This window comes from Peromyscus californicus, unplaced genomic scaffold (assembly GCF_007827085.1).
Source record: "Peromyscus californicus insignis strain IS unplaced genomic scaffold, ASM782708v3 Scaffold_10__1_contigs__length_136768540, whole genome shotgun sequence".
In the NCBI taxonomy this organism is placed as follows: domain Eukaryota; kingdom Metazoa; phylum Chordata; class Mammalia; order Rodentia; family Cricetidae; genus Peromyscus; species Peromyscus californicus.
In genome coordinates, this window is record NW_026294391.1 from 7,498,003 (window position 1) to 7,511,546 (window position 13,544).

At 38.9% G+C, this 13,544-nt stretch overlaps 1 protein-coding gene across 15 annotated transcripts in view; it reads left to right on the plus strand.

The window, feature by feature from the left end:
- Nucleotides 1-13,544, plus strand: part of Cask (calcium/calmodulin dependent serine protein kinase) — a 334,225-nt gene that overhangs the window by 245,258 nt on the left and 75,423 nt on the right. For 11 of the 15 annotated variants that reach the window (XM_052737240.1, XM_052736894.1, XM_052737410.1 and 8 more), the window contains exons 11-12: nucleotides 3,846-3,863; nucleotides 12,731-12,852. In XM_052737240.1, the coding sequence (XP_052593200.1) occupies nucleotides 3,846-3,863; nucleotides 12,731-12,852 (140 nt within the window). The remainder of the gene's footprint in view (nucleotides 1-3,845; nucleotides 3,864-12,730; nucleotides 12,853-13,544) is intronic. The other 4 variants (XM_052737152.1, XM_052737740.1, XM_052737979.1 and 1 more) reach the window with 1 other exon arrangement.

The following is a 13,544-nucleotide window of genomic DNA, read 5'->3' on the forward strand; positions in this document are numbered from 1 at the left end:
ACCAGTTTCTTTTTACCACACTACTTCTTCCCCTTTGTACACTCCAAACTCTACACTCCATGTCATCTACCCTAATGTTGTAATCAGACTCACTGGATCTTGATGATCATCTTCTCCCCCTGCAAAACCTTCTGATGTAAGATTTTCCCATGTCAGCTACATGGGATCAGACTTGGGGACAGCACTGCTTGAAATTAAGTCTTTCCATGGAAAAGCTGTCTTGTGAGCTTTAAACAATTGCCAAGTTCTTCTCTCTGTAAAGTCTCTAACTCATGTGTGCAAGTATTCAAGGAAGAAGCTCATAGAAGAGTTACCTGTTTTGATGAATGATACGTAAGTACTCCTTGCGGGGGGACCTGCTAGTGCTCACACAATCATTCTATAAAATGCTCACATTTACATCTGACCAGTAAGATGTTCCCAGGACCATTCACTAAAAATTTAAATGACCGATTTAGATCCAGAGTCATGAGAGTTCTTTTCTCTTTTTATTTATTCTTCTCTTATACAGTACATCCCTACCACACCCTCTCCCCCCCCACTCCTCGCAGTCCTCCCCCCACACCTCTCCTCTCCCCCAGATCTATGCTCCTCCATTTCCCTTCAGAAAAGAGCAGGCCTCCCAGTGATATCAACTCAACAAGGCATAGCAAAACACAAGAAGACTAGGCACAAACCCTCCTATCAAGGTTGGACAAGGCAACCCAGTAGGAGGAAATACGTCCCACGAGCAGGCAGAAGAGTCAGAGACAGCCCCTCTGGCATAGAGAGAGAGAGAGAGAGGACCTAGCGCAGACCCATCAGGCTCTGTGATTGCAGCTTCAGTCTCTGTGAGCCCCTATGAGCCTGCTTAGTTGATTCTGTAGACTGTTCTCCTGGTGTCCTCGACCCCTCTGGCTCCTACAATCCTTCCTTCCCCTCTAGTGAGGAATTCCCTGAGCTCCACCTGATGTTTGGCTGTGGGTCTCTGCATCTGTTTCCATCAGTTGCTGGGTGAAGTCTCTCTGATGACAATTGGACTAGACACTGATCTATGAGTATCGCAGAATAGCGTTAGGAATCATTTCATTGAATTTTTTTTTTGTCAATAGTGTTTGGTTCTACACTAGGTCTCTAAGCCATCCAGCTTCCGGATCCTGGCTGTCCAGACAGTGTTGAGCATGGGCTCTCTCTTGTTTATTTAACTAACTCCTGAATTATATGTCATCTGGCCTCAGCTTTACTTCTGTTAGAGACAATTTTTTATGTGGTTGAATTTGCCCTTCTGATTTGGCTTTTACATATTTAAACTGGCTTCTTTAATATTTGTGTATGAGCATTAGAATCCAGGCTCAAGGCCCTTCCTACAGCATGAGTAGTATGTCCCACAGTCAGCAATATGAGTGCTTTTTCCTTGGTGGATCTGGAAGTGTCTATCAGTGATTATGCTTCTGCCCTCTCTTCATGTACATGCGTGCACGTACCAGTCAGTATGTGCCTAGACCATATGCAAAATGACAGGACTGAGTTTCCCAGTCCAGCAGGTATGTACTTCCTCCTTTTGACTTTTACCAATTGGGATATGAATCTTCCTCTTTTGAGTGAAGGTGATTTCCAAACACATTCAGAATCTTAGAGAAGTGACTGGGGAGAAAGGCCAGAGGCTTCCTCTTGTGCTGCCTTAGAACGTGCCTGAGCCCTTCTGGTGCACTGGGCTGGGGCATGGTTGTGATTATATACATGCACTGGATCAGGTCATCTCTGCCCTTTTTTCCCCCACTATATTTTGTTCCCATCCCCTGGACAATTTTTAGAGCTTCAACATCTCTCTTCTGGCTTTCAGCATAGATTACAGTGGACCCTATTTAGGGAGAGTGGATCCAGGCATGGATTTTATTTCATATTTGTAATGACATGATAGAGTCACAACTTGCACTATATTTAGAGTAAATTATCTCTTTGGGATTTGTGATCAATGTCTATACTATCACTTTCATCTTTTGAAATGGGCCTAGAAAACACTGTAGTCCTTGTAAATCACTTTGTAAACCTAATCTCCAGAATTTGCCTTTATTTAGTATTTATGTCTGCCCACTGAGAATGTAATGAGGCCATAAGTGTTCTTTTTCTGAAAGAGTTGAAATTTTTTCTTTACAGAAAGAAATTATCTATATTCATAGGCATGCTTATTTATATTAAATATGTTTTATCACCTAGGTTTTCCCTTCTTTCAGTACAATCTTTAAGTGGTTTGGTTGGAACAGTTTTTTTAGTACAGTACTTTGTTTTTAAGCAACAACAACAAAACTTCGTCACCATCTTGCAGGCTACCTGCATGGTCTCACCTTCATTGTTTACAATGAAACATTCCGTTTTGACTTCCCTTTCCTGCATTCTCACCCTCTTACATTCTGTTCTTCTCTCTCCTTGTCTTTACTTTCTTTAATTCTGGGAACTTCATGATCTTCTAAGCAGTGTGTATCTTAAATGGCCATGGTAGATATCTGTAAAGGATTTTTTCAGTGGTACTATCTGGGTGCTACAAACAAAAAGTAGAAGAATTAAAATCTAAATGTAAATCACTTCCCTAAATGAAGAGGAAATTTTTATGTAGTCAGAAGTCAAAAGCAAAGGAGGTGTTTAAAGAAAAGTGTAACATTTTCCTCCACACTTCACATAGCTATCAAAAATTATTCATCCATTTCTAAAATTAATTTTTAATACTAAGCCTTTTTGAGGAAGGCACTCTGCCCTAATCAACTGACCAAACAGCCATCTGCCAACCCGTGTCGTCTCTGCAGCCAGCACTGGGGCATCAGCTGCAGAAAGCCATTTGTGTGTCTTACCTAGACTCAAATAGAGCTTTGCACTTCTGTAAATGAAAACATCGACATTTGTTTTTCATTACTTCCATCTCATTTTTAGTATTTTCAAACCCAAAGTCTTCCCTGTTTATCCTTATACTTGTTTATTTTAAATTCCCAAAGACACCCTTTCCTCTGTCTTTCTGTTTCAATTTGAACGGGTTTGTTTTACACTACAAAACTGGAAGCATTTTTTTGTGATTACCAGCAAGTGCATCCAAGCCCAAGACAAGAGAGAGAAATGACTTCAGAACCTCTGTGTAGGGTGGTGCTGGGGGTGGGCACGAAGAGCTGGGAAGACAGAGAACAGTATTTCACCAGCTGCCCATTCTTTACACAGATTGTCTTTGTCTTCCACCTTACATAATACCTTCTCTATTCTTATGAAATGATAGGTAGGTACACTTTTTAAAAATAAGCCTAACAAAAGTAATAATTGGCAATCCCAATTTTGTCTCCCAAAATTTCCTAAAATTCTCTCTACCACATCTGAAGTTTGAGGACAGTGACTAAAGCTGCTTGCCCACAAAATACAGCACGTTATTTCCTTAAATTAAAATGTATTATCGTGATGATTATGCATTTGAAAAACTGTATTTAAAATCACAGTTTAAAAATTAATCAGCTCCCTAACCTGCCATCCAAAGAAAACTGGAGATGTTTAAGTGTGTCGTAATGTAAAACAATTTTTTTCTGAGAAATGCTTTTCTATTTCAATTATTGAAGTTCATTCATTATGCGTTTACTAGATTCATGAAGGTTAATCTTATGGTAAACAGTATCTTGTTGCTTTGTTACTTAATTCAAAGTAGAAATAGTCTGTTCTCATATTCCAAAGCAAAGAATTGAGAACTAGATCTCAGTAATGGATGTCTGAAATTTGGAGGGGGGTTGGCTGGGAGGCTGTGCTTGTGGCTTATGTAGTGGGCCCGACTATGGCTTGATGACCTGCTTGCTCTAAAACCATGTTTGTCCTTTGTCCGTATGCTGCCTTCCTCCTAGGACTTCTAGCAGCAGAAAGTAGGTATCCCTTTGTTTTCCTCTAAGGTTTATCTTTATGCAAAAGTGTTTGGCTTTGCATGGTTCATAATTGGCTTGACTTTTTCCGTGGCTGTTTGTGTTTAGATGTTTAAATGTGAATTTTAACACTGTCTGACCATAAAATGAGAACTTGTATATATTGATTTCCTGAGGCATTGTTATTCAACTTAATTTCTCATTTCTTTCAAAAGTCGGGGAGGAGGCAGAGTTAAATTTTCAACCATACTTAATAATATTTCACACGTGAATTTCAAACACAAATATATTCATTCTGGGGAAAAAAGATAACATTTTATTTCAAAATTGGCTTTAAAGAAAACTTTGAGGGTAAGTGAGTCTTCTTTTGACAGTTTCATTACACATAAGTGGGTTTTCTTGCTGATACAGAGTCCATTCTGAGTTTATCAATGTTGGGCTGTGAAGTAAGCCCTGAACTCATGCCTTTTAACAACTTCACCATCAGAGTGACTGGAAGGCATACAGGTACACTGGTACAACCCCAGCACTCAGGAGACTGACTCAGGAAGGTCACAAGTTGGAGATCAGTCTGGACTATGTAGTGAGGCCCTGTCTCAAAAAAAATAAATAACAAAGAAGAGTAATGATGTGTATACCTTAATTGCAAAAAAATGTAATCTGAATATGTGAGAAAATTAATCTGTAAGAAATATGCACACATATGTAAGACTGAGACAGTCCAGATAAAGTGGATGGATTGCATCAATGTCAGTACTCAAAAATGCAAAATAAAACTTTACCTCAAAGTGATGCTTACTAAAGTAAAGTAAATCAGAGACAAAGATAAATTAGAAAATCTGAGTGCTAGCAATTAGGTTCATTGTCACTTTTGTTGCATTTGATATTTATAGCTAAATTTGCAGCCGATGAAAAATCTCACCATATACACGTGGTCTGTGGCTGAGTACTGAATTGCCTCATCCTCCTCACAACACCTGAGGATCAGAAGTAGGGGCATGGCTTTGCTAAGTGCCTCTGCCTCCACATCTCTTGTGATGGCACTCCAGAGCTGCCATCCCCCTTCGAAGGCAATGACTATAGGTGAAATCTTTCAAACTCACCCAGTGGTTAGTAGAAAATTTCTCTTCCTCACTGGCTGTGGCCTTGTCTACAAGGCTGTTCACAACGTGGCAGCTTGCTGCCCCAACACAAATGACTAAAGAGAAGGCAAGAGTTGTTCCCTTGTGTTCCCAAGACAGAGAACAATTTTTTAACTTTGCCACAGAAGTGACATTCTATATGCTCAGTCCCCATGCCAGGAGAAGGAGTTGATCACAAACAGTAGGAATAGCAGGGGACAGGATCTTAGGGGTTTCAGCGGCTACCTATATATCCATGCTGGTGGCTAAAAAAATGAAAAGCAAGCAAGCAAGCAATTGCTTCCTCCCTTCTTCTCTCCTCTTTCCTCTTTCCTCTCTCACTATCCTTTTTAACCAGCCACACCTATTATCACAATTGAGGATGAGCATCCTATCAGTCATCCTTACCAATCTGTGTGAAACTTTACACAAATGGGCATTTTAGGGCTAGCAGAATATTGTTAAAGTACTTTGAAAAAATAGTGCTCAAAAAATGTTGCTACTTATGCCTACTGTCTCATGCCTTTAATCCCAGCACTTGAGAAGCAGAGGCAGGCAGATCTCTATGAGTTAAAGGCCAGCCTGGTCTACAAAGTGAGTTCCAGGACAGCCACCAAACCAGGCAAAACAAAATTTTTAAACATATTGCTTAGCCAGGGACAGGGTTCACATCCAAAAATCCTAGCACTCAAGGAAGACGAGACCTGATAATCATAACTTCAAGGCCAGCCTGAGCTACATAATGAAATCCTGTCTTTAAAAAGGTATCATGTTTGCAAGGGAGTTGTTTTGGGGGTGATGAGAGTGTGTGTACAGTAGTACAGTGTTGTGTTAATGAGCCACTCATGAACTAGGCAATAGAAGGTATTGCTTCCCCTTCAGAAGTGAGCTGCATTCACATGCTTCACTTGCCAGTGTTAGCAAGTTGCATAGCTGTACATGTATATGAGAAATGCACACAGATCTTTCTTGAAATAACTGCCATGTAAACATTGGAACACCAAAGCCAATTGACTGGCAAGCTTGAGATGTGTATACTTTGCTGTATTTAAAGTTTGTCTGGAGAAGAATAGAAACCTGTTAGCTGTCTAAGAGAGAAGTGACTGGGGTTAGCCACTCGGCCGCTTACTCTGGCATGAATGAGAAATGCACTGAATGGCCAGATGGATAGCTGGCGCTCCATGGGATAGAGCAGTACAGCAAGTGGTAACAACTCTGTGGGCTGGGTGCTTGTCGGCCTTCTGCCTGTTTAGAATTGTTCACAGTTTGCTATGTGGGGGGAAAGGTTTTGAGAGGGATTCAGCCTACATTGACGCTGAGAACCGCTTAGTTTAAACATTATTCTGTTTATTTTTCTGTTGTCCTTTTGGGTTTATTTTTACTTGGTAATTTTTTGTGAGACTTTTCCACTCTTGAAATAAAACTGTTCTGGATCCAAAGCTTTTGTTGACCTTAAAAACATATTCCTCTTTAAATACATAGGCCTAGAAAACATTTTTAAAGTAGTTGACTATTTAAGCTATTTTGACTATTAGTTCATAATAGCAACAGAAGACTTTTCAGAAAAACATTTTTAGAAGTGAGATTCTTTTGAAAAATAGAAATGTTCAAAATTCAAGTGTATGATTTTCAACCTGAATTTTTAGAAACACACTTGATTACTGAACGAACTGTGTAAAATATTATCCTAAGCCAGGATATAATTGCTTTTAGTAAATTTATCAGTGTAAAAGTTTGGACCAAATGCTAGAAAAGAACCTTATATGGTAAATGCAAATGAGATTAAAAAGAGACTAGAAATTGGAAAGCACAGCATTACTGAACATGTGATCGGGTGCATTGCTGAGGTACTATGTGGTTTGAAGTGACAGAGGGACCCCTGGAACAGGAGTCACAGGTGGACACTAGGATTCATTCCTCTGCTCCCCATCTGAGAGTGGCCCTTGGATAGGTTATCAAACCCTGATGAGCCTCCTGTTTTTCAAATATAAAAGTATTTGCCTGCACAACAGGGTTACTGTAAAATCACATAAGATAGCAAGGATAAAAATATAAATTACCATACATGTGTTGGTATAGAAATAACTTCCACTGTGATTTTTATCTGGGCATGCTAGCTCATACCTGTAAGCCCATCTCTTGGGAGACTGAGATAAGAAGATCAGGAATTTGAGGCCAGCCTGAGCTACACAGTAAGACTCTGTCTCCAAACAATAAAATATTTTCTATGGATAAATCTTCTATTTTAATACTTAACTCTAAATTCTTGAAAATTTGTTTAGAAAAAAAATACTTTTAGTCAAGGGTCCTTGATAAAGCGTCCTTTTGAAACACACACTCTACAAAGTGCAGCCCGAATACAAAGCAACTAGATGCCTGCGGTTGGGCCGTTAGATAGCCGTCTCCTAGGGAGAACTTGGGGACCGCTTCTTATTGGCTGATTGACTGTTTTTAAGGCAGTTTTTAAGACATTTACTCCAGGATTTTATAGGAAAAGCATCATTTTCAATCTTTGAAAAGAATAGCTAGTTCCTATATGACAATATTGATCTATAAAATGAATACTAGTAACAGCTTAATAGTCTGTGTGTGTAATTACCACTAGTGCCTGTATTTAAAATCTGAAACAATTACAATAGGGAAGCCCTACCAAAATCTTTGTGTCAATTTAGTTTTTAACTAGGTTTATTGATTTTATTTTATTGAATGTTTTGCCTCTCTCTCTCTCTCTCTCTCTCTCTCTCTCTCTCTCTCTCTCTCTCTCTCTCTGTGTGTGTACCAAGTGTGTGTGTACCACGTGTGTGTGTACCACGTGTGTTTCTGGTGCCCTTGAAGATCAGAAGAAGCATCATATCCCCTAGAACTGGAGTTACAGATGGTTGTGAGCCACTCTGTGGCTGCTGGGAATCAAACCTGGGTCCTCTGCAAGTGTAACCACTGCTTTAGCCACTAGCCACCTCTCCAGCCCCAGGTTAATTTATTTTTGTTACCTTTTCTCTTTCATTGAAAAACTGTGGGCCTTTTAGATGGGCTTGGTACTTGGTTAGAGATACTAGTTGTACACATCTGTCAGACCCAAAATGTATTTTGTGGTTCTGCTGGTCAAACCCAAAGAAAGAAAGAACAAGACTGCAGGCCACAGTGGTACAAGCAGAGCTAGAGGATCTCTTGTAAGTTCTAGGCCATCCAGGGCTATATAGTGAGACCCTGTCTCCAAAAAAACAAAAACAAAAACAAAGCACAAACAGAAATAAACAAGTAATAAGACTAGAATAGGTTCTTTAAAAAGAAGCTATTGAAATGATCACGGTTTGGGATGGAGTGTAGCTCAGTAGAAGAGTATCTGCCAGCCATGACTGTAGCCTTGGCTTCAATCCCCAGCTCTGAGAATAATAATAATAATAATAATAATAATAATAATAATAATAATAATAATAAACAGTGGCCAAAGGTGAAGAAAAGATTTTAAAATTAGAGCAAAACCATTTATTCGATTTGAAAAATGAAAGAAAAATGAAATGAAACAATGCTACATAATTGCAGACAATTTTCTGGGCCTTTTTCAGACCTGTAAGTAGGCGAGCACTTGAGTGCAACTGGGGAAATGCTCCCTTTCGTGAGAGAGCGTACTTTAAATGTGTACAAGCTTTGACTATGAGTTACTCCAGAAATGACAGATAAAGAGATTTAATAGACCATTGGAGACCATGGGAATGCAAGCTAACAGATTTCTTCGATGTTTTCAGAAAGACATCTATCCAGCAGCCCCATCAGCAGATACATCCCCTGGTTAAGGCAAGGACTCATCCTCCTTTTCCTTTCCAACCCTGTCCCAGGATCATTCACTTCAAGGTGTAGTTTGCCTCCTGCATACACCAACCCGAGAGCTCCTTGAGGCTCGAGAGCATAGTTCTGTTTTCCTTAAAGCCCTTCCCTAGCACCTGGCACAAAGGAGAAACTTTCACTTCAGTAAGGCACTTGGTTATGGGCTAATGCAATAGGGTCAAGTTCTTTTCCAGCCTCCATTTCTGTGCATGAACTGTAACTGTTCAAGTTTCCTCTGTGCTTCCTAGCACAGCCAATTAGTGTAGTAAGTCAGGCAAAGCATAGATTTTGAAGCTAGACAAGGCCAGAGCTGAGCACTAGTTCTATCACTTCCTAGCTGGAACCTTCTGAAAGCAGATCTCCTATGTAGAAAGATGGAATGATGTTTGCCTTTATGTGTTGGCAAATAATAGAAACTAAAGAATTAGGAGCTACTGTTATTATGAATTCTCTTTTTAACTTATTTTTATTATTTTAATTATATGTGTGTGGAGGGGGGTATATCCCGTGAGTACAGGTACCCACAGAGGTCAGAGGCATCAAATCTCCCTAGAGCTGGAGTTAGAGGCAATTGTGAGCTAGGAATTGAGCCTGGGTCCTCTGCAAGAGCAGCAGGTGATCATAACCACCAAGCCATCTCTCCAGCGTTTATTAATCATTCTAAATGACTTAATCCAGTGTACAGCTTGTAGACATTATAAAATAAATAACAGATAATAATAACAATAAATAGCATAATAAAATAAATAAAGACCCGCCTTGGAGATTTTATTACTCTTTTTAAAAAAGGAATAAACAAATGTCCAGTAAGTAAGTCATGGAATGTGCTGACAGGACAAGAATGTCACGGGTACTTGGGGAGTTCACAGATCAACCAATGATATACCCTGTTCAGGTACAGACAGAATTGCTTTCCAATCATTGGCCTGGCCATGTTAGTATTCACTCAGTACATTTTGTTTTAATCTTATTAGTAAGCTGCTATATAGTATGTGTCTATGTGTGTGTGTGTATATATATATGTATGTGTATATATATATATTAACACAATAATTACTAAAATGAGTGAACAGAAATAATAACTAGGTTTTATGTTATCTGCTGACTTTAAGTATACAAAAAGACTATTTCCTTAATATTTTTATTGTTTTAGTTTCATAAGTTCAGGACTTTAGAACTGATTTTAACAATTTGATAACCCCAGTATCATTTAATTCTGCTAATGATGATATGCTTTAGGGAATTCGAGATTCATAGGGACATGGGGACTAATTTTTCCTACATGTTCTCTTAACTTTCCAGATCCTTCAGTAAGGATGGATAAAGCTGGTTTTGTGCTTGTGCTACTTTACAGAGTTTTGTTGTTGCTGTACTGTTCTTTGAGAGTTTTGTTTGTTTGTTGCTCCAGTGAGCAAAGTAAAAATCCTGAGAGCAGGTAAAAGGCAATAGATTGTGTCCATACATCTTCAGGAACAGCAGGGGCAATGAGGACTGATTTCTACCTTGGACCTTTTTCTCCCATTCAACATCTACTTAATGTTTCTGGTGAAAATCTCGGTAGCCTGACAGGCAGAAATTATCCAAAAGTGCCATTAGTTATTTCTCAGCAAATAAATGGTCAAATTGGCATATTCATACCATGGACTACAACTCAGCAGCAAAGAGGAACAAACTGGATGACTGCAGAGAAGTATGCTAGGTTTGGAAAAAGAGCCAATCTCCAATGGGTATATGCTATGGGATTTCATTTAGATCACGTCCCTAAAATGGCAAAATTATACAAGTGGAGAACAGATTGGTAGTTGTCAGGGCTTAGAGAGAGCAGAATAGGAGGCAAATGATGGCTCTAAGACATCATGAAGGCGCCTTGTGGGGATGGATGTTTTGTAGCTTCTTGTACCTATGTCATCATCCTGACTGTGATATCTACTAAGGTTTTGTCATATGATACTATTGGAGGAAACTGGATAAACTTTGATCTTTGTGTCATTTTTTTACAAGTGCATTGCATCCATAACTGTCCCACAATAAAGATAATGTTTTAAATAGCCACAGTAATTTCCATGTGGATAGCCACCTGATTTGTGACTTAAACACGAAAATTTTAATGTAGCTAGTGCTATGAAAATCAGGAGCTTAGGTAGCAACTTGTTTTTGCTATTGTAGAAACCTTGGGGCATATGGACAAGAACAGGATGAACTAAGTAGGGAAATGAGAGCTGCTGTTACACTTCTGGTGTATTTAGTTCTAATTTTTCTGCTCTGTGTGTGTGTGTGTGTGTGTGTGTGTGTGTGTCTGTCTGTCTGTCTGTCTGTCTGTCTGTGGTTTTTTTAACCATAATTAGGAAATATGTTACATGGTTTTGTATTTTACTTTTCTAAAGTTTATATCATGAGAATTTTCCTATATCTTTACATTTTTTCCAAAATAATTTTTATTCAGCTATATATTTCATTATGTGAACATCCTATAATTTACATAATCATTATCTATTAGATTTATCTTCCATTTATATGACAAATATCCTTATACAGAATCCTCTTATTTTTCTCTCTAAGGAAGATTTTTGCACATGAAATTAGCAAATTGAAACACATTAGCACTTAAGGTTTCTTGATGCGTGTTGCCAGATTACCTTCTAGGGAGTAACCCTGATTTACATTCTCACCAAAAAGTGCATTGTAACGGATGGGATCGGAGACAAGAAGAACTAGAAATGGTTCCTAAAGAATATTCCACTTTTGTCTGAAACAGGCTTTGTCAAACTCAGCACTGACATTTGGGGTCAGTAACTCTTCGTTGTGGGGTGCTGTCCTAGACTTTGGAGGATATTTAGTACCATCCCTAGCCTCTACTACCACAGGCCAATAGTCACCCTCCCTTCTGCTATTGTGACAACCCAAAATAACCCTAGACACTAAGAAATGCACCCTTGGAGAGCAAAATCCAAATCCCCCACCCAGCTGAGGACCACTGATCTGAAGACTTAACTATGAATGGAGCACTTATTCTTAGACTTTCTTGGTATATACAAATGTGCTGATGCCTCTTGGGGTTCTTTTTATAGACTGTATGTTTGCATATTGCCTGTAGAGTAAAACAAGTTTATTGGTTCTTTAAGGCTGTGTAGATGATTTTAATATTGCTCATATGTATCTTTCATTAATGATACCTGCCTAGTGTGCTGAGCATGAGGAAATGTACGGAAACTGATAACACTTCCGTTCTCTTTGCCCTACAAAACAGCTTTCCTAAAAATTGCATGTGGTATTTGGATGTGTCTATTATGTATATGCCTGTTTGTCTACCAGCCCTTTGTCTTGGGGTCTGTATAAGGTCCTGAGACAATGAGAATGACTTTGGTTCTCTTGACTTCGTATGTAAATTTTTAAAAGGAATAAATTCACTAAGGTCTTTGCTAACTAAAACTAGAAAAAAAAATCCAAGCTTATTTTAAGGAGCGAGAGCTCTCAATTGATAGTCTGTGCCTCTTATCCATAGTCGACTGTTCTCCTGGTTCTTGATAGAATGCCTCCTGTGAAAGGCCCACCTGGGTTGTTTCTGTAATGTTGCAAATGCCTTGCGGTCCTCATACCCTTACTGTCCAGCTGATATCTAACTTGCTACACCCAGATCTTCTGTCATAGTAGCCCAGTTATGTTGACAGAGTGCTTTAATTTAAATATGCAAGCTTAAGTTCACTTTCAAAAACAAAAGACACAAATCCGTTGTTGAGAACGTAAACACTCAAGATATTCTGCCCTTAAATGATATGAAGCACATTTAAGCCTCTCCTTCATAAGAACACAAGCCTTCTGAGTTCTGAAACTCGTTGTTATTAAATGCAAGCTTAAGGTTGCAAGCTAGGGTAACATTGATGGTGTACTAGCAGTTTCTTTTCCATTTCACCCCGCCCCCCACAGGAGCCGTCTCTCAGGTGCTGGACAGCCTGGAAGAGATCCACGCACTTACAGACTGCAGTGAAAAGGACCTAGATTTTCTACACAGTGTTTTCCAGGATCAGCATCTTCACACACTGCTAGATGTAAGTCTTGTCTTTTTAGTTTTCTTGTTTGGAGAACATTTAGTAGTTAGCAAACCTTTTTACTTTATAAGGATTCGCAGATCTCTATCTTAGCACTCCGTTTTCAATTTCTTTGGATCTGTGAAAAATGGGGCAAACTATATAGTATAGATTACAAGCTAAAATAAAGTATATGTGAAGTACAATGCTAGGCAGCCACAATGGGGAAATTGTATGTACTTATGTTTATAAATAATGTGTGCATGCAAGTGATGAGTTTGTTAAAGTGTAGCACAACCCTAATTTACCAAGGTATTTTTTATTTCTATTATAATTAACTATTAATCCTAACAGCGATTTCTTTCTGTTGCCTCAAAACATTATTCCTCAAGCATACATATAGAAGTGATAAAAAAATGAGATTCTGTGCAGTGGACTAGATATATTCACACACAAGAATAGTTAATATCACTGGGACACTGGGATTCATAAATTTGGTGTCTTCTTCAAACATAAGAGGATGGTCCATCATTAAATTTGGCAGGCTTCTTTGACAGCAGATTAGGGCACAAAATAAAAAAGCTAAACCAGGTGTGGTGGCACATGCCTTTAATCCCAGTGCTTGGGAAGCTAAGGCAGGCAGATCTCTATCATTTTGAGGCCAGCCTGGTCTGCATAGAGAGTTCCAGGCCAGCCAAGACTGCATAGTGAGA